The sequence below is a fragment of the Protopterus annectens genome, chromosome 6.part0 (assembly GCF_019279795.1).
Source record: "Protopterus annectens isolate FY-2018-M chromosome 6.part0, PAN1.0, whole genome shotgun sequence".
Taxonomy (NCBI): domain Eukaryota; kingdom Metazoa; phylum Chordata; order Ceratodontiformes; family Protopteridae; genus Protopterus; species Protopterus annectens.
The window spans coordinates 1902894762-1902920520 of record NC_056737.1 but is presented as its reverse complement, the minus strand read 5'-3'; the positions used below and the strand labels follow the sequence as shown (position 1 = coordinate 1902920520).

Sequence of the window (25759 nt, the reverse complement as noted above, 5' to 3'; positions counted from 1 at the left end):
AAACTACTACTCCTTCACCTGCCACCACAAATACCACAGATGTTATAGATTCGCAATTTAACTTCCAATTCATAAACTCAATATTATCCCTCATATAAAATTACAGCAATGTACCTCCTTCAATTCCAACTTTTTCAGAACCTAGCTCTAAAACTTTTTGTATCACTCGAATCCAAACAAGTACCATCAAAATGCTTCTACTCAAACTAAACCCACCACCCTTACCACTGACCAACTTCCAACCAAATTTCTCAAACTAGCAGCAGAGTCCATATCTTACCCTAACTCACTACTTATCAACAGGTCCATATCAGAACAATACATCCCCACGCTCTGGAAAATCTAACATACCATCCCTTTGCACAAAGGTGCCTCTTCCACAGATTTTTTCCATTATTACCGACCAATAACAATACTTCCACCACTGGCCAAAATCCTTGAAAAATGCATTCATGTACAACCTCTTCACTACTTAGAAAGCAACAACCTACTCTCCACTATCCAGCATGGATTTAGACTCAAGCACAGCACAACTACAGCTCTAATTAGCTTCACCAACACTATGAATGAGCTAAGGAATAAGGGTCACCATGTATCCTCCATCTTTCTTGACATGTTTAAGGCATTTGGCACAATATCACATCAAAAACTACTCAGTGAACTAGCTTCCCTGAATCTTTACAAGTCAACACTGTCCTGGTTGTATAATTATGTAACAGATCGACAACACGCAGTCAGGTGGCAAAACATTCTCTCTCTCCTATTACCAGTCTCAGTAGGGGTGCCACAAGAATGTATCCTTGGTCCCCCACTATTTACCATCTTCACAAACAAACTTTGGACAGCCACCCAACTAGCCTGCATTATACAATATGCAGATGACTCCAGCCTCATTTGCTCAGCTCAAACCATACCAGAACTCCTAGAAAGAACCCAAACATCCTTCTCAGACATCAAAAGTTATCTCTCAGACTACCAACTGATACTCAACCCTAACAAAACAAAACTAATACTATTCACTAATGCCAATACACAGAACCTCCTCCCCCCATTCATTATATATTCCACCAACAATACCAAAATTGAACCTGTCAAACACACCAAACCCCTCGGGGTAACACTAGACAATTGCCTAAAATTTGATAAACACGTAGCACTATCCATAAAAAACATTCACATAAAGCTTGGATTACTCTATAGATCCAAACTTAACCTTACCTCATTAGCACAACCCAAGACTCCATAGCCAGAACACACCTGCTCTCTACCCTCCTATACACCTCCCCTATTTTCTCAAACCTCTGTAAATCTGATATGAATACATTAGAGACATGTTATAATAAAATAGCAAGATTTGCTACTAATCATCCCTACAGAACCCACCACTGCTCTACCCTTCGGTACCTAAACTGGGTGGAACTACCAAATTTACTATCCCAGAACCAACCAATTGCAGCCCACTCCATAATTCATAAACCTTATAACTGCCATGCACTCTAAAATATACTACAGGTATAAAACAGCACTAGAATACTTAGATCTTCAGACAAACCCCTTCTGAAAGTGATTAAATCTAACACCTTAGACATCACTCTCCCTCTCTACACCATCTACTAACACACTACTCCTCCCATCCCTTAACCCCTCCCTGCTTTCTCTCTCTGTACTCTACTTACTCTGCAATACCCCAGACTGACCCCTACAACTCTCTCCTTCCCTACACATTCTACATCCACACTACTCCCCCCATCCCTACCCCTTCCTGCTTTCTCACACCACTATTTCTCTCTTCCTCCTAGCCCATCCCTTACATTACTCCCTGTCTCAATTCTCATACACCCACAAATAAAATATTGATAATACTTATCTTCTAATAGGTAAGGACATTGTGATGTTCTGTGGTTCCAAAAAACACACTACTAATCATCTAAAATATACATAGTCTCCTCTTATCGTGTGACGCTGTCTTTTAGTAGGTTAGGAACTATGTTTTTTTGTCTGTCATTAGATTAACATAATGTTATGCTTTTGGCAAGAAAAAAACTATATCCTTTATTAGGTTAAGAACTATGTTTTTTTTGTCTGTCATGTGGTTAACATAATGTTATGTATTTGCCAAAAAACCCTGTGTACCATAGCATCCCACAAGCTGATCAGTATGCTGGGTCAACAAAGTATCTTTCCCTATTACTGTATTTCAATTTCCATTTATTTTGTTAATTTACACTACTTCAGATAATGTGTTTATATGTACTATAGTGGAGCTTTTCTCCCCAGGCCTCCACTGAAAACGGGTTTCTCTGCCCAGTTGGACCTTCTGGTAAACAAATGTAAAATAAAATGTAAAATAAAAAAAAACTAAGATATGCGTAAAATACAATGCAATTGTATATATAATACAAAAACTCATATATGCATGTGAAATGTATGTATATGGTACCACATTAAGAGGCTGAGAAAAGTTTCTTAAATGTATTCTATTAATCACAATATGGGATGATAAATAACCTAACCATTGTCATGGTAACAGTTGTAGGTAGATGCAGTAAAGAGATGTTTTTTAAGTGCATATTTGAAGCTTTTATTGGTTTCTTTTTTTTACTGTGGTGGTGGTGCTGTGGTAGCGTTGTTGCATCACAGTTAGACGTTGCCCATTCGATTCTCAGTTGGAGCGTCTTCTGTGTGGCGACATGTGTGAATGGGCGTTCCTTCGTTGAAGGTTGTGCGTTAGGCCCGGCAAGCCAGCACGTAAAACTCTACTGCCAATCATTAGCGGACCAGAGTTCTGCTGTGGCGACTCCTAACCGGGAAAGGCCGAAAGCCACAAACATTGGTTTCTAGATTTTTGATGTCAGAAGGATGGTGTAGCAGTCCCCAGTCTAGAAAAGGCTGTTTTACTCACAGCAGTTTTAAATGAAGAGTGTGTTAGAAATAAATTGTTGTCCTGTATACTTCTGAGTAGATAAGAGTTGTATTGGAATGGTACTTTCACTTCTAAAGGTGTGCAGTAACCATGATTACAACCTTGTGAAGCAGAGTATTTAGAAGATGTGTCCCTATGAGGCACTGAAACCCAACTGGAATTTTTTAGCAAACTGCAATAGTACACCTTGGGGTCTGCTAATAAAATGAATCTGCAGATTTTATTCTCAGAAGTCTGTATTCTGTGAATATTGTGGGCTGAAAACATAACAAGAAAAGGAAGGTCATATTTGGTTTCTTTAATTCTTCAAACAATTCTTTTTGGTTTAAGTTAGTATTTTCATAGATGACAGTTAACTTAATTGGGCCTCCTTTAACTTTTATATCAATTACTAATACTGTTCCTAGTCTAACAATAGTCACATACTTTATTTTTAAATCACTAATATTAACTCATACTGATATTCCACAACATTAATTTGTTCCCATTAACCAGACTATATTTTCCCCACAACACCAGAAAATGCATCCTCTTAACCTCAGGTATAGATTTACTATCTAATAAACAACTTAAATCATAGTGTACATTTATTTCCAGCATTTATACTTTTACAAATATCTGATACAGTTCTTTCTTTTTAAAATTTTTTTGGTCCCCTCAGACCTCAGAATTACCATCTCAGTAACCTGTGCCGCCATATCCACACCAGATTTACCAGCCATTCTCATATCCCTCCCAGACTTCCTCCAGTGTTGCTGGGGTTGGTTGTGGATCTTAAGATCATAAGGTCATCCTGGAGTCTCGGCCATCTGTGCTTCCATTTGGTGAGGGTTTCTTTTCTATTATATGCTGTACCACTTTTCCCGTTCTCCATCTTCCACTCTTGTTGTTCACATCCAAGTAGAGTTCTTCTCTTTGGACCACACCTCTGGTTAGGAAGCATCACCAATGAGTGCCCTCCCCCCAGGACAAGCATGCCCATCCCTACCTGCTGCCCTGTCAGTCACCTGAGCTGCTAATCAAACCCGGGTAAGTTAGGCCATAATTATAGCCTTATCTATCTATGCCACCAGAATGGCCCATCTGGTTTAATTCTTAATATCATTCACATCTATGTTTATTGAATTCAAGTTGTCATAGCCACACTTTTTCGAGTACTTAGTCATCACAGTGGAGAGGCTACATAAGTGAAGCATCCCCTGCTTCTGGTCCTTATCATTGATCTCCTCTAACTTAGCCCTCAGCTTGTCTAGGAGGGATTCCTGGAACTTAAGTATTTGTGTCTGGCAGTTCAACGCCCTGAAGGCAAGGCTAGCGGGTGTGTTAACGTTTCTTCTCAAAGTGGTTGAAAATTTTACCTAACATTGGAATGAGGTTCTTTGATGGAATCATAGATGACCCCTTGCTGGATCCAGGGATGCCAGTGTTGGATCAGCCAACAGGTTGCTGCAGTAAAATGATAATCCTGCACCCTACAGAACTGGTCAGTTCTCAGTGAAGCAACAGAAAGTGAGTCTGGGTCTAGTAATGGGGAGATGTATGCATCTTTCTAAAATGTTGATGAATGGAAAAACAGTAATTGTTTGGCTTTGGCAAGCCCATGACTGTTCTGTATGTCAGTTGGGCCTTAGAGTACTATTTGACATCCCACTGGAGCTCTTCTCTCATACTATGAAAATGTGTCTCCTAATGACAGATCTTCTGGTAGCAGAGGATAAGGGGTTCTTGGTGTCTGATTCATATATATGGGACATCTGACCAAAGTAGGCCAGGTCATCCACTTCTGGATCTAAGATACCTGAATCCTGTTCTAAGACAAAATTAATATTTCCTTTGTTAGAAGGAATCCCTGACACTTCTGAGATACCTAGACCTGACTGCTTGGCTTTAAGAAAACTGAGCCAGTTGGAATAAGTCATTGGACAAGGATTGGGAAATGCGTTAAGCTAAGAATTCAAGCAGGCTGTGGCAAGCTTGTAGATGATGAGTTCAGCTTCTATGTTTTCTCAGACAGTGCCATTTTAGAGGCCTTAGTACATGGTCAGAACCTGAAGGTCTCAACCTAATGTAAGAGAATAATCTCTGCAACTAAAATGAATGGATACCACCTTCCCTTTTGCTAAGCAAAGAGTGAGACTCAGTTGCATGGCCTTCAGAGAGCCCTCCAAATCAACCACCATCACAATGGTTTCATTCTGGATCAGCATACATACGCTAATGACATGGTAGCCTCAGTAGGGTTTGTGAGAGAGATCTCAGCCAAAACTGACACAAAGGAAAAACATCTATCTGGGTCTGGAGTTGCCAAACCTAGGAAAACCTTTAAATTTACTCATGCTGTCATCATTCTATTCTTCCTCCTTCAGTTATTTTTCACAATACTTGCATTTCTAGGGGATGTTCTTGAAGGCTTAGATAACATCATGGGGGTACAGGACCAGACACATGCCTACTTTTGAGTGATGTAGTCCCAGAGAGTTTTAGAAAAAAATATCCACTGATGCTAGATTAACTCTTATTAAAAATATTGGTCTTGATTAATCTAAATTACAGAAATATTAAAAATACACACAAACAGAGAAAAGACCATTCGCAGACTATCATGTTCTTCCGGGAGAAGACATGACAGAATAAAGACAAAGCTCACATTGCTATACATTTCAGTTCCTTGTTGTGCTGTAATACATCACTTCCACCAGAAGGAAGCTTTGTCTTGGTTGTTTTGCTTTCCCACAGCAAAAGTAACCAAACTGTTTTTCCATTCATAAACATTTTAGAAAGATGCATACATCTGCACATTACTAGACCGAGACTCACAAACTATGAAAATCCTTGTGTGAAATTTGTTTAACATATGCAATCTTAGTATTTTTTTTCAAAAAAACTCAGTATCACTGTCACTGTTAGGCCTTAACAAACATGCAGAATAATGTTAATAAGTACTTGCAACTAGAAAGACCCCAAAAGTACCCAACTAAAATGATTGTTGATCTAAAAAAAAGTTTAGCTTCCAAGACATGCTTGTGGTCCTTTCCCTGTGCTTTCTCTTATAGACTCCTCCAAGGTCTTTTTGTACCCCCATGAAGCAAACCGCTCCAGAACCACACAGACTTAGGATTTAACCCTCTACCAACACTTAAATAAAGTACATTGGAGAGGTAAATTTTTTTAACCAGTTGTTACATTTTTCAAACAAATTCCTTTACATGATAAACAGAGTGACACCCTCACTTTTCTTCAAGAAAATCCTAGACAACTTGATGGGCATCCACAAATTCACCTCAGGCTTGACATAGATTGCACTTCTGGAAGTGGGATCTTCATGGTAAGCATTGATAAGACATACTTTTACTGCAACTGCTATGATCATAAAGGAAAGGATTCCCTGTGGTGTAGTTATATGAAATCTCTGGAAGCAGGCTGAAATACCAGGCTGTAGAGGCATAGCTACAGTTGTGCAAAAGGGGTAGCTGCCCAGGCACAAGGTTTTAGAGGGCACAATTAATAATTGCCAGTGGTTTGGTAGTTCAGCACTGGCATTCAAAATGAATTCTGATACTGCATTTGAGGTCAAAGACGAAGTTCTGAATCATTTCATGCATTCATACTTGGTATTTTAACAATGGTAGGACATTTGTTAAAATGTGTTGCAATCAGTCTGCTACAGTTTCAGAGCATAAGATCTTTTCTATTTTCTGTTTGGATCTTCAACTTTGACAGAGAACCTTCTTTGTTCAGGTAACTTTCCAGGTTGCCAGATAACCTAGCTATAACAGCTGCATTTCTGCTGGGCTGATAACTCTTTCTTCAGCTTAGAAACACATATGGGCTGCAGCAATTAAGATCTGAAGATGATGTAAATTGAAGCCCCTTTTATGGCACTTATGTCCTGATGTCTGAATGAGAGGATGTTGACCAAAGTCAGGAAGGAAGGAAAAGGTCTGGAAGTCAGGACAGTCATCAGGGTCCTGCAGGCAGGAATTCCAAAAAGTGATGGTTTCAAAAGTGAGTATTAAGATCGTTCCATATTCTTTTAAATTTTGATATGTAACACTTCTCTACATAGACTTTCACATTGAGATGCTTTCACCAAAACTAATCTTTTCTGTTTGCCAAAGTTGTTTCTGCAATCTCTTTCAACCTTAAATCCAGGTGTCAGCTTTTTATTTTTTTTACCAGAACATTCAAAAAAATCTGTTGGATACTCTGGATGACCACAGGTAGCTGAAATATCATTCTAAGAAATATTCTCACAAGAAAATTAAAAATCTTTTTGTTTAATTTGAAATGGTGGTCTTGGCCTGTTTGTTACAAAAGAGGCTTAATCAAACTGCCTAGCTCATTGTATCACCTTTTGCAATGATGACCACAACAACCACTACTAAATTCTGTTAGAGCTCATTCTACATCTGTAGTGGCTGCATCTGCCGCATAATTTAGAAATTCTTCTAGTCAGGACATGCTAAAGTTTGCAGAGTGGAGTACTGACCATACTTCCACTTGTTGTTGTGTCTTTTGGCTTTTCCCGATTAGGGGTCGCCACAGCGAAACTCCGGTCTGCTAATGATTGGCAGTTGATTTTTACGTGCTGAGTTGCCGGCCCTAATGCACAACCTTCAACGAAGGTACGCCCATTCACGCATGTCTCCACAGAAGACGCTCTAGCTGAGAATCAAATGGTATAACGTCTTGCTGTGAGGCGACAACGCTACTGCAGCACCACAACTGTGGATATACTGACCATACATCCACTAAACACTACAAACTAAAAACTCATCAAATGGTAGGACTGGTTCTTGCATGGCTGTACTACAGATGTGATCTTGTAACTGTCCACCTATCAGGGATTACTTATTATTGTTTGTTTTTTTATGCATATGCAGTGATGTATTGCAACCAGTGACCCCCCCCCCCAAGAAAGATGGTACAGATGTGAGGTACTAGATCTTGGGTAGAGGTCACTGTAGCAGTAAAACTAACTTCTCTACTTCATGATTATCTTATTGTTTTGAGAATTGTTGAAATTTGTTGAATAGTTTATTGTTCATACTTATTCTCTTTCTACCCTCTCTTGAACAGTTTTTATAACTCTAGATTTCTTTTACACTTTAATATACACAGCTCTTCCTCAGTTTAAAGTTTGTAAAGCAGAAAGTCCTGCTTAAGCATAACTAAGGTAAAATAATTGAAACAATTCACTTATTAATATTTCACTTGAATTACCAGATGTTTTAAAATTTTGAGTAAAGTGATAAAGATGCAGAAACAAATTATGGCAACCATCATGGATGGACCATTTACAAAACATCTAAAATAAACTTGTGTTTTATAGCTAAATATCCCCACCTCTTAGTGAGAGTTCCAGGCAAAGTGCTTCAGAACTGCAGTGAAGAAGAAACGCAGTATGTGCTTCACTTTGGTAGTGTGCCAGTCGGAGGCACTATGGAGAAATACATTGAGATACAGAATGTAACACCAGTAAGTTTTACTTTTTTCTTGATGCCTTTTATGCTAAAAATACTATAAGCTACTAACTCAGTCTCTAAATGGTTAAACCAGTCCTTGTTTATGTGAAAGGGCAGTGCTGTTTAATGTATGTGAATCTGTTCATATGCAGTGTATGGAATTTGTTACAGATCTTAAAGTATATTTAACCAGGCTAGGCTGCTGTTGTCATATGACAGAAAGAGACATAGAACTTCAAGAGATTATTATGCATTCCAAATAGGGCCAGTATTTCTCACCTCTAAAACTAGTTACTAAAATTATAGCAAAACATTACAATTGAAGGGGGGTGTGTGTGTGTGTGTGTGTGTGTGTGTGTGTGTGTGTGTGTGTGTGTGTGTGTGTGTGTGTGTGTGTACGACTGTAGCTATGCCTCTACAGCCTGGTATTTCAGCCTGCTTCCAGAGATTTCATATAACTACACCACAGGGAATCCTTTCCTTTATGATCATAGGAGTTGCAGTAAAAGTATGTCTTATCAATGCTGTGTGCGCGTGTGTGTGTGTCTCTTGGATGTTAGAAAAAATGTATGTCTGCACATGTACTAAATGCTATTACCCTATTAGTTAGCACAAAGGGGTAAGACTATGATAAATTCAGGACCTACTTCCTATGGTACACAGTTTGATATTTCAGCCTCCATTTGCCTATTGTGCGACTAAAGCAAATCATGTAATAAGCTCTGGGGCATTTGGGAAATTGAGCCAGGGTGCTCAGCGGTCTCCTGGCCTACATGCTTAGTAACTGTCTGTGAACTTATGATTTTATTAATGCAGTGCACTGATCCTACATGTAGCCTTACAGGGCACTGTTTATTTTTGCAGCTTTAACTCCGATAATCTCAGCAGGTCCAGGCCACTGTAAAAAAAAAAAAACATTGTAAATGAATAACCTCTGATTGTTTCATGTAGATTCCACATAACTGGGTATACTATATTTTGTACTATAGAACAGAATACTTACCAAGTTGCAAAGACAAAGCAGATTCAGGTGCCTAGGCAGTGAGACCCTGTGGTACATTTGGTTGGGGGTACATAGATGAAGTGAAATTCAGCTCCAGAGAAATATGGTTATTGTGAATTCCCTGTTGGCAAAGTGAAGCCCATGCTGCCATGCCCACAGCTTTAATAACCAAGTGCATAGGGGCAGAAGAAGTAATGAGTGTTGTGCTCAGTGTACAGTACATGCCTATATAACTACAACAGGTTGAAGTGTGCTACAGAAAGTTGTAAATCTTGCATGCTACAGTAATCACATTTATGCTCCAGTATGCATTTAGGTAATTTTCCCTAGCCACTGGGATTGGAGTAGTGGTCCACACACACACCAATTATAAAGGCACTGCCCATTGTGCACTGCATTTTTATTGCCACTGACATGCCCACTGGCCAGACTTTTGCTGATGCCTGCCATTCTATCTGCTGTTTCATGTTGTACTGGAGGCCATGGATATTATTTTCTCCCTGTACATTTGGTTATTGAAGTTGGTTGCATGGTACCACATTCTTCTTTTTGCCCACAGAGAGTTTGCAACAGACATATTTTTCTGCAGTTGAAGGTCACTTCAGACATGTGCCCCCAGTCAAATGCACCACAGGGAAATACCTCACTGTCTAGGTGCCTGTACCTAGACAAAGCATATGAAAAAGCAATGGACACATACTTCTCAGCTATTCAGATTTTCACCTCATATCTTTGGTCAGGCCATATAAAAGGTATACTTTTCTGGCAAATCTTTGAAGAGTGAAGTCATTAAATAATGACATATATTTGAGTTTCAGGCTTTATATCCTTTAGAAGGGTTCAGGCACCTAGACAGTGAGACATTTCTCTGTGGTGCATTTGATTGGGGGCACACGGCTGAAGTAACCTTCAACTGCACAGAAATATGTCTGTTGCAAATTCCTTGTGGGCAAAAAGAAGAATGAGGTACCAGGCAACCAACTTCAACAACCAAATGTACAGGGAGAAAATAATATCCATGGCCTCCAGTATAACATGAAACAGCAGGCAGAATGGCAGGTATCAGCAGTAGTCTGCCCAGTGGTCATGTCAGTGGCAATAAAAATGCAGTACACAATAGGCAGTGCCTTTATAATTGGTGTGTGAGGACCACTACTCCCATTACAGTGTCTAGGGAAAATTACCTAAATGCATACTGGAGCATAAATGTGATTACTGTAACATGCAAGGTTTCCAACTTGCTGTAGCACACTTCGACCTGTTGTAGTTACATAGGCATGTACTGTACACTGAGCACAACACTCATTACTTCTTCTGCCCCATGCACTTGGTTATTAAAGCTGTGGGCATGGGCTTCTCTTTGCCCATAGGGTATTTACAACAACCATATTTCTCTGCAGCTGAATGTCACTTAATCTATGTGTTCCCAGCTAAATTTACCACAGGGAAATGTCTCACTGCCTAGACACCTGAATCCTAGGTAAACACAGAAGGGTACACATAATGCATGAATAGTGTGGGGAGGGTATTTTTTGTGAGCTAGAACCCCTTTTTATCATTTTCAAAAGCAAAGGGTAGTTGGGGAAGATACTGTGGGATTGCTGTGGGTGCAGTAGTGGGAGAAGATAAGTAGCATGGATAGACAGACAAGTATTGAACAAAGAAACATACAGACATGGTGGCATACACACAAAATGTGAGGAAGATAGTAGATGGACATATACATGTAAAGGCAGAACAGTTCTTGACCAGAGCTGTTGGACAATAAATGACACATAAGTGAGGACCACACTGAGAAGGGGCTTAAGGAGGGTTTGTGGCATGGCTAGCTTCCATGTTGGCCCACAGTGCAACAAACTTAGATGTAAGTCACCTAGGTAGCAGATTTTATAAGGCAGTTTCTCCTTTGGAGGCCTGATGGGTGGGCCTGTTCTTCACATAAATATATTAGTAAAACCAGAAAGCACTCCATTGTACTGAGGTGCGCTTCTGGCTACTGGTGCATCTTGGCACAAACCAACATCTGAATCTCAAATGGGAAGATTGCTGAAGACTCCCTGTAGTCTACCCTCAGGAAAGAAGATTTTTTTCCCTATCCTCGACTCTCACACAGGACACCATTGATCCCTCCATATCAGGTCACCTCCAACAAATGAATGTTGGCCCCCCTCTGAAAAGTAGACTTTATTGACACTGACAACCCAGCTCAGATACAGCAACTGACAGAGACCTAGGTGAATGTGGCCTCTTTTTCCTCATTTTCCACAACTAAATTTGCAAAGAATGATACTACATGATAAAATGATCACACAGAGATATCCTGCTTCTTAAAGAGGTGCTCCTGTTTTTTGTAACATTCATCCATGTTAATGTGATGTCCCTCTGCAGTTGCAAGACAAAATGTGTGTCAAATACAAGAAAGTGGCACTGAACAAAAAAATGCTTACAGTACATCTTTGTCTCATTTTCCTGAAACTTAGCCTTGAACTTATGAGTAAGCTGGACTGGTTCCACTTCTTGTCATCACAGCAATGGCAAAACTATTGCCAAGAATTGGTGATGCCTGTAGCATTTTTCAGAACCTATGCTAGTTCATAACATGTGTCAGCATTCTTCAAAGGGCTATCACTTTTTACAATCACTATGCAGAAAAAACAAGAATATCCTGCTGTCCCAGCACACCAAACATGAGCCGTTTCTTTACCAGTCCCAGATGCAGCCATGACTACTCAGTAGGCTTGCTTGAGGAATGATATTCCCATGCAAACATGGGCATGTTTGAGAATCATGTGTCATATAATGTAGTGCTGCATTATGGTGCCATGTGTGTACCATGACATATGCTTGGACATAAAAGTCATACGCCTCTTGCTAAATGGTACATGCATACCTGGCTCTATTTGAACAGGAAACAGATGACACTCATTAGTGTTATCTAGCTTCCTTTGCACAGCTACTGATCTAATCAGGGGTGGTGTAGCTTGGATGTGGTTGTCCAAATACCAACCATCAATGTGGCAGTAGTGAAAGCACAAGGTTAACAATGTCTGTTGTAGTAGTCTATAATACACACACCACTGCATTGCTGAAGAGAGAGCTTGACCATGGTCTGCCTTCATATTTGTTTCTCCAGGTACTTCCATTCTAAAAGCGCAACATCCTGCACAGCATGATACATCTTCCAATGTATTGTACAGTGCTTTTTTCCATGTGTACCAGTATGCATTCTACAAGAGGATATGGAAGTTTATATGAGTGGGCTAGCAGTGGCATGATGTGTTTCCATGCTTTCACAGGATCCACTGGTGGAGGAACCAGCAGAACAGGGCAACACACGTCAGCATGGCATATGTGACTGACAGTGATGGCAACAAGCAAATGGCACACATGCTTGATCTCTGGTACTAGCTGCAACAGTATGGTGATAGGGATCACCCACATTCATCAGTTCAAAGTCCCCTGTAGAGATAGTGCTAAGCACTCAACCTCACTAAAGAATGACAGACATCTTCTAGTGACAGTGCCATATGGGATCCACCTGTGTCTTCAGCTCAAGTAACATCCAAAAGTTCACTGCCTCTGAGATGGACATACCGCCACAGTGGAAAGATACAGTGACACCATAACTCTGATATTGTCCTTGATATGTATATAATACTTGGTATCAATCAGTGGATGTGCAGGTCAGTGATCCAGGTACAGGCAAGTCTTAATAGCATTGTGGAGATGATGAGTGCATTGTGTAACTTGCATAAGGTCATGTACCAGCTATACAGTGGCCTACGGTATTGGAACAAGGAGACAAGAATGCTGATGAGGTTATTGCTAGCAGATGTACCAGCCAAAGGCACATATATAAGACCCATTGGGAGTGCTAATCTGTCTACCTCTACAGGTCATGTGGTCCATTGTCATGAGAAGACCCAGATGCAGAATGGTCAGGCATAGACTGGCTATTGTCACATTATACAGAACATTAATGATATGACATCAGTGTCACTGTGGTTGCATGACCTACTATCTGTGTTCTTGGGCATCATCCAGGTCATGTGCAGTATTGATAATTTGGCTCGAAACATTGGACACCTGCTAAGAGTACACCTGCACAATCCTGTGGTCCCACCCTTTCCTTGCCACAGACCAGATTCATTCCCAACACTGCAAGCCAACTCAGTAGACACTGACAAGTGTCATCTCATGGCAGTCCTAAAAAAAACCCACAAAAATCTACATTTTTTACATGTGAGCAGTTCCCCCTGCACCACAGGCTCCACACCCCCTGCAAATTATGTATACCAATTCTGAAATCACACTACAGTTAGGAAAAGGGAATATTTCACAATCCTCACTGTACCGCAATCTTCATTTAAAAGGTTCAAGTTTTCAAAAACCTGATGATATGGTCTCAACCATATGGAGTTCAAGTTTCTGAAAACTCGATCAACTAACAGGGAATCTGTAGGACATATCTTGCATGGCCTAAGGGTTACATATCTTGCAACACATAATAAACAACATATTATCTGTGGCTTGCTCCTCACATGCATGGTACCCATAGGGTGTAAAACTATCTGTTCGGCAGGTGTGTTCACATCACCTGGGAAGTCTCCTCACAGGAACCACTGGTATAGGTTGAACATATGCATTATATGTGAATCATGCTGATTGTCTGGGTGGTGCACAGACACATTATGAATAATTCCTTGGGCATTACAAACTACCTAGAAGCTCAGGTAGAGGAAATCCTTCCTGTTTTTATATCTGTGGCCATCTGGACCATCTGGGGCCTTGACAGCAACAGGACCTTAGAAACATGAGCTATTTCATAAAAGCCTCAGATGGTGCTGTCTCTTTCTCTGTCTCTCTCTTGTGGTGTCCTGGGGAACCAAATATGTTCCTCGATCTGTTGTAACATAATGTCAAAGAACTGGCTTGCTATTTTTGAGGCTGACAACTACAATATACCTAACATGTTCAGTGAAGGTTGCTGGAAGGTCTCTATATCTAAGATGACTAATGATATACATAAATTTGTCTCCACAGAAATGAATGCACACTTATAATGTCCTCAGTTCTGTTTATGGACAACATAGTTTGACTAGCTCCATTACAATATCTCTACTCACTCCAAAATGCTCCACTATCTGTTGATCTATCAGGTGATTGTAAGTTAGGCACTGCTTGTACCCCTTCCTTTATCACGTATGGCTGCTACGGGCAAAATTGTCAGTATGGGCTGTGACAGGAGCTGCCAATGCATGTTGCTGGACTGCTTATTCTGCAGATCCTGGCATAACTCCTGCACAAATCTCAGCATTCAAAATGAGTAAATGAGGCCACACAATGCCTCCTTTTTACACGTCTCCAAATCAGTCTGCATTTTAGTTTTCTTTATCTGAATATCCTGTGTTGCTTGTTTGTATAAGGCTCTTCATTTACATGTCATAATACCCTAATTTGCATGTGCCACATAAAGTGCTGTTTCCACCATTATGCAGTCATTTATTTGATGTCTTTGAATCGCCAATACCTTGTGCATTGCTGCTTCCCAGACTATTTTTCACTGTACACTGCACTAACCCTGTATGAATCTTAGTCATTCATTATACCTCTATCTGTCATGTATGGCTGCAACAAGCAACACTGTCGGCATAGGCTGTGACAGCGGCTGCCAATATGTCTGCATGAACACCGCAAATCTCACCATTCAAATGGGTAAACAGCACTGTGCAGTGGCTCCTTTTTAATCATCTCCAAATCAGTCTGCATTTTGGTTTTCTTCATCTGAATATACTATACAGTTAATTTGCATGGAACTCTTCATTTATATAGCATTATGTGCTAATTTGCTTGTGCTGTACATAATGCTATTTCCACCCCCCATGATGCAGTTGTTTAGTTGATGTCTTTGAATTGCCCGTACCTTGTGTATTGCTTTTTGTGGGCTGTTTTGCACTGCACACTGCGCTGCCATTGACTTGTGTGTGAAAATTATTTTGCCTCATCATTTTCTTGGGCATGCATGCCCACATGCACAAATTTCAGACTACATCAAGGGACAGCTCTCTGTCTGCATTATATGCCATTTACTTTAATGAGTTTTTGGACATAGACAAAACTCGGCATTTTCAGCTAATTCATTGACTCACAGCTGTTTGCTAAAACATGAATATTTCAGGTATATTTAGTTTACTTCATCTTACGCATATGTTTGCACTATCTACTTGTAATTGTTCTGAACACTTTATCATGTTTAGAGCATCTTTATATTATGTGCTATTCAAATAAATGCAGTATATCTCATTGCTGTTTGTGAATGAGGAAATTTGGTCAAGACATTGGTCTGACCTTTTCCTATTTAGTGAGAATCCTGTTTATTTATTTATTTGTTAATCAGGTTAGTCCAACTGGGCCAGTGACCCACTTTCAGTCGAGACCTCAAGAGAAAAGCTCCACATGCAAAATATCCACGACACCAACAGTAACAGTTTAATTTAGGTAATATGAATACATAACTACATACATTTTTACCAAATGGAAGTTGAGTAAAAGAACAGATTGAACAAAATGCAGATTTTCAATAACAACAAAAAAAAAACTAAGCCCTGAATACATCTTAATGTTTGAACCAAGTTGGAAGAGGTAATTAAATAGAAGGTCTAAGTAGAGGGGTGAGAAGGAATACATAGAAGACTCCAGAGCATGAGAGAAACAGTTATAATAGGAGAGAGGAGGACAGGGATGCTTAGTAGCTAAGTGGAAGAAAAAATAAGAGATTTAAGTATAGTGTTAGCCAGAGGCACAGCTAAATATGAGATTATGTATAGTGTTAGTCACAAGCACAGCTAAAGGTAATACGGTACTAGTTATTATAAAGGTAATATACCAGAAAGGAGAGCAGAAATTGTTGTAGAAAGATGGTTGGGGAAGAATTGTATTAGGTAGGGTGGTGACAAGCACAGGAAAGAGAGTTAGCAAGGTAGTGTTTTAATTCTCTTTTGAAATGGATTGGAGATTGAATAAAATGTAAATAAGTTGGGAGATAGTTCCAAGTTTGAGATAAGGAACATTTGTAGAGTTGTCTACCTATTGTTTTATTTTGCCTGAAGGTGTCAAGTAGCATTTGGTCAGCAGAACAGTGATACCAAGAGGGTTTGTATAGAGTTAGGAGGGTGGACAGAGAAGAGCAGTTTTTAGGTTTGTAAAAAAGACAGTGTGTTGTCTGTAACTGAGAGAGTTGGAGTAGTTGAGGGAATTCAAGCCACTGTAGTTCTTTGAGGGCAAGGCAGTGAAGTGATTTATAAGGGGAGTTACAGACAAATATAGCTATCTGTTTATAAGTTTGTTCAAGTTTGGTTAAAAGATTTACTTGTAGATGGGTAAATATAGGAAAAGCATAGAATAGACAGGAGAGGAGGTAGGTTTGAGCAAGTGAAGTCATTGGGGTGATGGATAAGAATTTTTTGTTTCTGTACAGTAATCTGAGTTTTTGATTGGTCTTTTTGATGGATTGTTGGATATGATGGTCAGATTTCAGTTGATGTCAGTTGTGATTTCTAGATGTTTAGTATAGGAGTCTGCATGAATGATGGTGTTGTATAGGGAGGAGAGACTGCAGGAAATTTTTGGGCTGGACATTTATTTTGGAAGGAAAAGAAGAAGTTTGGTTTTCGTTGGGTTACGAATGAGTTGGTTATCGATTAACCAGTGTTCACTGGTGTTAAAAGAAGTCTGTGTGAGGGTGTAAAGTTTTGTAGGGTTATCAGATATGGTAATTAGAGTAGAATTGTTGGTGTACTGAATCAGTGATGAGGTGCAGCAGGCTGAGTGTAGATTGTTAGATTGTTACCAAAAAGAGTAAAGAGAAGGGGGCCTAGAATGGATCCTTGGGGGACATTGGTTTGGTTAGGTAAGTTCACTGGTAGGGGTGAGTTTTCCTCTACCCAATGTGAAATAAGCTTGATTATTGTAAGTATGGAGATGCAGCAGGGACAGATTGTAGCTCAATTTATGAGGATGTTGGAGATGACCCTTCCACAAAAAAAAAAAAAAAACAATTATGCATGTTGCTCTTCTGTTCTGAAGTGATGAAGTTTTCAAGTAGTATTTTTTTATTAGTAATCTATGTTTGATTAGGTTGGGCTTGATGTACTGACCTACATCACAAGACAGGCAAAGCTTAGAGTTCTGTTATGAAATGTTTAAGTACTGTACATCAAAGGGTGAAGTTATAAACTTTTCTGCTGCTGTCTGATATACTATTGTACTGCTCATGGCATTCTGCCAAATCTTTGCATTCCCTCTTATTTTCAGCTCTTTTGATGTTTGCCCTGCTAATGTTCCTTTGTTATATGAAACTGGAGTGCAGAACTTCATTGAATAATGCATTCTTGTGACATGTTTTGTCCTTTATTTGTGCATGTATTTGTTTGCTTGTTTTTGTTTGTGTTCTTTTGGGTTATCTCTTCTAACCATCTAATCAGTCCCACAGCCTCATAAATATATTCAGTCCTCCCCCCAGTCCAGGCTTGTTGTAGCCATTGCTGTTGCTGGGGACAAAAGGCAGGTTGGTGATTTATCATAATAATGGGTGACCAAATGTATTTATTTATTTACTTTGCATGCATGAGGCATGCGGTAGAGCCATGCTGATTGTAGTCATGCTGTTACCATCCCACAACACCCTGATAAGCTTTCTGCTATTATAACAGCTTATGTCTCATAAGCTGACTCCCCAGCTACTGCTTACCCAAAAATGGGATTTCCTCACATAATGTCTGGCTTGTAAGTAAATGGAACAGAAACACAGAATATGTGTTATAACTTCCTTGATGTATATATTCAAACTGCTCTGAACTTTCATTTTAGAATGGAAGTGCAACTTCAATGCAACTTGACTTCTTGTGGCATGAAAGCTATATACCACTTTAGTCATAGGTGACTCTATAGTCAGGCACACTGATGTCCCACTCACCAGGCTGAACAAGGTGAAAATGACAGCTAGTTGCCTGTCGGGTGCCAGGATCCACCACATAACGCATGCACTCAAGTCACTCCACAACAGGTACAAATATGACTCTGTCATTGTCCATGTTGGAATGAATGACTTGAGACATACCTCCCTGGACTACATGAAAAGAGACTTGAAAGAGCTCTTGGATCATGTAGCCCAGGCAGGTATGACCCTAGCCCTGAGTAGCATCCTGCCATTGCCCAGAATGATACCACAGTATAAGGACAAAATGATTGACTTCAATAATTGGCTAAACTTCTGGTGTCATTCAAAGGGGATCCAGTATCTGTCTGCCTGGGATGACATGATCGACAAACCATGATGCTTTGCAAGAGATGGTTTGCACCTGTCGCCCCTGGGATTCAGGTAACTGGCTAAGGCTCTTGCCACCCCTATAGTGCCTTTTTTAGGCAAGGTTCAAAGGACAAAACTACCACTGTAATGGGTACAAGCAAGCAACATCTGAAGGTAATGCTACTCAATGCTAGAAGTCTAAACCTCAAGATACACTCTCTGTCATGGTGCTCCTAAAAATGGAGAACATCAATATCTGTGCAGTAACTGAGACCTGGTTTAAAGCTCCAGAGAGCACCCCTGCAATATCATGCTACAACTCATACTACACTTTTCGGCCACCAAACCAGGACCAAAACACTAAAGGTGGAGGAGTGTCCATATTCACCAAGGATATTCACACCTCCAGGCTGGTTGCCCAACACAGTGCATCTGAAATTCTCCAGGTGCAACTAACACTAGGTAAGACTGCAATACAAATTGTAGCTTGCTACAGATCCCCATCTATGCCCCAAGATTCTCACTACACCTTTCTAAACATATTGGAAAATATTAAGATACAACCAAGCACCCTAATACTGGGTGATTTCAACTACCCTGCCATTAAGTGGGAAAACTACTCCTGTACCAACACCTTTGCTCAACGGTTCTTAGAATTCATCAATTCCAACACCCTAGAGCAACTAATGCATAGTCCCACCGGGGGTACCAGTATTGTAGACCTGGTCATTCCCAACATGGGAGATAGATGCTCCACATCAGTGGTCACCCCCTCATTGGTCAGGTCTGACCATAAGCAAATCACCCTTGACATCCACATCCCACCCCCACCCCCCTTTAAGGAAACCTCCATAAAAAACTTCTCTAAAGCCAACTTCATGCTTCTCAAGTCAGAAGTAACAAAGTTCATGACACCTATGCAGATGGGAACTAGATGTTCAACTGCTGAAACCTACACTAGGGTGCTGTATGAGTACATTCACTCGTGCATGGACCGAGCCATCCCAAATAGAACCAAGATACTGTCCTCTAAAAAAGGAAGCCAATCTGGTGGTCCCCTACCATAAACTAGCTGTACAACAGAAGGAAGAAACTGTTGCAGAACAGAGGAAGAACCCAGGATTCAAAAAACTCCCTCACCAGCCTCGGTATAAAGCTGAGATCCCTCATAAAATCTTCCAAAGCTAGTTATGAAAACAAAATTGACAAAGATTTCAAAGACAACCACAAGGCATTCTATAGCTATGTCAAGAATCTAAACGGCAATACTCAGATCTGCTCTGAGCTACAGCAGAATGGCACTAGATATACCGATCCCAAGGATATTACCAATATCCTCTTGGATAGATTCAGTGCCAACTTCACCCCCCCCTCACCCCCTAAAGAGCCCATCTCAATACCAAAAGAATGCCAAATTCTGGTAATCACGGCCACTCAGGTAAAAAATGCACTCTCCAAAGCCAAGAAGACAGCATCCATGGGACCAGATGACATCCCAGGCTGTGTGCTGCATGAACTTCAAATTGAACTGGCACCTCACCTGTGTGTCATGTTTAATCATAGCATCACCTCAGCTCATGCCCACAGTGTGGCGGACAGCTATGGTCATCCCACTCCACAAGGGGGGATCCACTTTGGTTCCCGGGAACTACTATCCCATCAGTCTGACAAGCCTGATCTGCAAGGCCATGGAATGTATTATCATGGAACTTATAAACAAAGACATTGACAGCCTTCAAACACTGGACCCCACCCAGGTTTGGGTTCATGAAGGGCCGATCTTGCCTCCTGAACCTGATCGACTTCTTCGAATCAGTCTCCAGAGCCGTGGACGAGGGTAAGGTGGTTCACACAGCCTACTTGGACCTCACCAAGGCTTTCAACACTATCCCCTACTCTGGAATCATAGATAAACTTACTAAGCTGGGCATTAATCCCTACGTCACTCGATGGGTTGCAAACTGGCTTACTGACAGAACACACACTGTAAAAGTAGCCGACTCCAAACCCAGCTCCAGACAAGTGAAAAGTGATGTACCGCAGGGTTCTGTTCTGACAAGTGGTGTACTGCAGGGTTCTGTCCTGGGACCACTCTTGTTTGGCATCTACTTCTCTGAAGTACATGCCAACACTAAGGGACTCTAGCTTACAAAGTTCGCAAATGACTGTAAGCTGGGAGCCATTACTGAATCCCAAATGATGTGGATATACTACAAAAGGGCCTTACTGAAACAGATGCCTGGTGCCAGAGTCGTGGGCTCAAGCTAAATGCCAAAAAATGTATAGTTGTCCCCTTTGGGAAAAAACACATACCTGTGAACTACCACATAGGTGGCAGTACACTAAACACTGAAAGTGTGATAAGAGACCTAGGGACACAGGTGTACAGTGGTCTCACCTTTGATAACCACATAGCCACAACAGTAAGAAAATCCTCTTATGTGGCACACCTCATCACTAAGGGCTTTTCATCCAGAAAAAAGGAGGTCATTTTTCCTCTGTACGCATCCCTCATTAGACCCATTATAGAATACAATGCCCCGTTTGGTATGTACCTCACAAAACATCTGCAAGAACTAGAAAGGCCACAGAAATACCTCACAAAAAGAATCACAGGCCTAAAGCAGATGGCTTATGCTGACCGTCTAAAGAAACTCCAGCTATACTCTGTCGCATATCGCCTACTCAGAGACGATCTCTGCCTAACATACAAGGCCATGTCAAACCCAGAGTTGTTGGACATGCCACACTTAAAGAAATCCCAATCTCTCCGAGCCACATGCTCCAGGGATCTTAAGCTTGTCAACACGATGAGTAGAACATGCTGGAGGAATAAGTTCCTGACCCACTGACCCAGAGACACCCCATACTCTGGAATAGGCTGCCCATACATGTCAGGCAGAGCGCCTCAATGGCCCTCTTCAAGAGGAACCTAGATGATTGGATGGGAGATAGGAAATTCACCCCTGGGATCACATCAGTAGCCCTGCTAGACAGGGATCCAGGAAAGTAAATATTTGTGGGAAGCAATAGCCAGGGAATCATTATGGCTAGGCTTGTATAAGCCCTAGGGCCGATAGCCTAGTACCTATCTATGAACCTCTGAACATATGCAACACCCTTCCTTTTTAAATCTATAAACTGTATCTGTCTGTGAAGTAATATACATTACTTTACAATAATCAATTAAAATTCACCTTTACAAAATATTACATGTTTCATGGGCTAATTACATCACACTTTGTAGCTATTCACAATCTATTTTCAGGAAAAAAAAAACTTTCAGTCCTTAGAATAATTTTCATCTCAGAAATTGCCCATATATCTGCTTGGTTTCTTCAGTGGTATACCTCATCTACAGTATTTAACATGACTAATTATACTGGGCATCTATTTTTTTGGTGGGGGGACAGCTTTTGCTGTACTGTAGCTTTTCTTCACTAGTCTCTTTCTGCACCTCTTCACTACCACAGTTCTTATAATCTTTATTTTCTTACACCGAGACTGGTTGTGAAACTTTTTGTTATTTTTCCTTCTGTATCTTAACCTTAGACATATTTGTCTTGTACAGATATCTATAATCTCCAGTGCATAGCCTACTGTCTTCTCAATGAACCACAAAGGAGCCAAGTTCAGCTTGCTTTATTAATAACTGCAACTTCTGTTTTTGGACTTCCTCATGGTGTTTGAATTTATACTTTGTAAGTCTAGTAGTTACAAGTCTTCTGAAACTACTAATGTTAAGTTGTCAATCTCGCCTTCATTCTTGCTTGATGGGTTTTTAGCTCGAGAACTCCTTTTACCAGCTCGAGGCAGCCCCATATCCCATGATGCAAGGCAGGAAGTACCCAGATCTCGCGCTTGGGAGGTCTTCTCTTTACCAGCTCCTGGTAAGTAATTCACTTTGTGACATTTAAGCCCCTTTTAGTTAAAAACTTTTGTTTTGATAGTTTAACTTTAAACTTAACTTTTCTGACAGAAATCCCTGTCTCTTTTAAATTTTTAGTCAGTTAATTTCCTATCCCATCCCCTGTTAGGGTGTGTGTGTTGGTTTATTTTACTAAATACCTTTTTGGTATTAATTTAATTTAATTGGACTGGTGTGTGTGTGTTTTTTGGCCACCATGGCTAAAGAGAGGGTTTCAGGTTTCGTGCTGTCAGAAGATGTCTCTGACAGGCGGTCACACCTTCACCTGCAGGACTCCTGTGCTATTTGTCACTCCTTCAGCCAGAGAGTCCTGCAGGAGAATAAGTTGATTCTTAGGGGTCTTCTTAAAATCAACAAAATCTGCCAAGACCCAGGCTTCTGTTTCTAAGCCTGTGGCATAGAGTCGAGATCCGATTCTGAATCTACTAAGCCTTCGGCGCCGATGGCTATCGGTGCTGACCACTGTGGTGTCGGTTCCGACCGGCTCCGACACCCACGGGCATCGGTGTCGGCTCGGTCGCTCGACGCTCCGACATACCAGCTGGGCATCGGTGTCGGCTCCGGCTCCGACCGACACCGTTACTGACGTTGGCTGGCTCCGGCTGGAGCCGATACATCGCCGACAGGATCAGTAATATCGGCTCCGATGACCCATTCCAGGAAGAGGTCGAGGTCTCCTTCCTCTTCTATCGGCGATCTTCAAGGTCATCCAGGTTGTCAGACCATGACCTAGAGAGTGGTCAGTAGATTGCTCAAGTCACAGGTACTGGCCCAAATGCTACACAGTCCGTCTCAGCAGGCGACTGTTGGTCCACACCCGTTACAGTTCCTCCTCCAACTCTACCCCAGAGTTTGGGCATGGTTACTGCTACGCTGGAGGCGGATACCCCTTCTGTTCCTTCAGTCCTCTTCCTTAGAGGATTGCTTCCATGGTCTCCTCCGAGGGGTGAGTGGCATCGGACCCTTGTCCAACCCGCTCTTCCCCTTGGAGCCCGGCTTTAGTAGCTCGGCCCGACATCTGCCTCGGAGACTTCTCGTGGCCCTGGGTTCCTAGCTCGGGTCTCGGACCTGCCTGGGAGGAGCATTCGAGGTGATGAAGAGTGTACTGGCCACTGGTATCAGTCAGCAGTCTCTTCCGTAGCTCCTCCCTCTATTGTACCTGTTGACATCTCTGCCACTTCTCTTGCTACAGGACCCAGAGATCCTCCGCCTCAGGTTTCCCCATTGGGAATTTCCCCTCTTCCAGGATTCTCCTGATGTTTGGAGATCCTCCTAGGAAGAGGACTTGACTCCCCTGAGTCTGTCACTTGATACTGACTTTGATGAGTCAGAGGGATCCCCTAGATCCCCTCTGAGGATGTCTCCTTCTCAGACATCCTAGAACTTCTGAAACAGAGGGAAACTGGCCCACCAACAATCCCTCTGAGGATGAGTCAGTATACCTAGAGGCGTTTGGATCTCGCCTCCACCTCCTGGGTGTCTACCCCTTATGGAGGTTATAGCACAGGCACTAGTGGACAGCTCCTGACTCTGTAGAGCCAGTCCCTAGGAGGCCTTCTAAATTTATCACTGCCCCTAGTGACAAACAATTCCTTACAAAGGTGTCCCGCTGATGCCATGGTGGTGGCTGCGGCCACCAAAAGGAACTTGCAGATCCTTCCGTGCCCGTCCATCCTCCTAATAAGGACTCTAGGACCATGGATAGGTACGGCAAGCGATGTTTTCCTCAGCGACCTTTGCTATGGTTGGCTGAATTATCTTTGTCACTTCACCAGACTCCAGAGATATCCTGAAGGAGCTGGGAGAAGTAGTTCAGGATCCTACAGCTGCAGGGGCCCAAGAAAAGATTGCTTTGCAGCTAGGAACCCTCAATTCCATTGCTAACTCCTCCATGCGGCTAATATCTTATGCTGCGGATGGGCCGAGTAGAGCCGCAGAGCACAGGTGTGGCTCTTAGGCGCCAAGCCTGGATGCGGCTATGTGATTTTAAGGATCCCTTTAAGGCGTCCTTCACAAATTCTCCCTTTGATGGGTCAGCTTTGTTTGGCCCTCAGGTGAAAAACCTTGACCAGGTGTGAGCAGGACGGCAAGACTCTTTCTGCTGTTGGAGTCCGTTTTCCACCCCTTCTAGGCCTTATCCCAAAGGACAGAAGGGTGGGAAGATTCTCAAGGAGTCACGCCGATTCACGTGGTCAGTTTACCCTAGAGGCAGAGGGGTAACAACAACAGGCAGCTCTAGAGGCAGAGGGGTCCGAAGAGCCAGGGCAACCGGGCGTCTCTTCCTCACAAGCCTTTTCAGCATCCCTGACGTGTTGCCCGGCTGTCCCTCCTTGGAGGCAGTCGGGAAGATTATCACTGTACCCAGAAGCCTGGCATTCCCTCACTCAAGACAGATGGGTACAGTCGATCATATCCAAGGGTTACATAATTCGAAAGTCCCTTCCCCTCAACTTCCCTTCCAGATGTACCACCGGTCTAAGGGACATTGCAGAGTTAGAGATCAAAACTACTGCAAAAGAGCCATTCAGCCAGTTACAATAGACCATTCAGAGCCGGAATCTACTCAAGGTTCTTTTGGTCCCCAAAAGAGGGGAGACTGGAGAGCAATATAGGATCTCAGCAGACCTAATAAGTCAGTCAGGAAGAGAAGATTCGGAATGGTCACTCATCAGTCAATTCTACCCTTCTTACAGAAGGACAACTGGATGTGCTCAATAGATCTTCAGGATACTATCACATCAAAATTCACAGATGCTCCAGGAGATTTCTCCGCTGCTGGGGTCCAGTCATTTCCAGTTCAGAGCCCTGCCCTTTGGTCTCACTACAGCCCCAGAGTGTTCACCAAATGCATGGCAGTGGTCACGGCTCACCTGAGACGGCGTCTCGACGACTGGCTCCTGTCAGCCACCACCAGGCATCAGCTTATACAAGCCAGGGATTACACAATAGACCTTTGTTCTCATCTGGGCATCTCAGTCAACTACGAAAAGTCATCCTTATTGCCCTGCCAGTCTATTACCTTCATAGGCAAACTTAAACACTGTTGATGTCAGCTACCCTTACAGAACAAAGAGTTTCAGTCATTCAGACTCATGTCAGGATCATTCTGGCCAGCAAGAAGGTACAGGCCAGA

General features: G+C 41.8%; 1 protein-coding gene across 1 annotated transcript in view; it reads left to right on the top strand.

The window, feature by feature from the left end:
- Positions 1-25759, top strand: part of CFAP65 (cilia and flagella associated protein 65) — a 2328717-nt gene that overhangs the window by 565693 nt on the left and 1737265 nt on the right. Inside the window, exon 7 of the mRNA XM_044075222.1 lies at positions 8256-8401. Within this exon, the coding sequence (XP_043931157.1) occupies positions 8256-8401 (146 nt within the window). The remainder of the gene's footprint in view (positions 1-8255; positions 8402-25759) is intronic.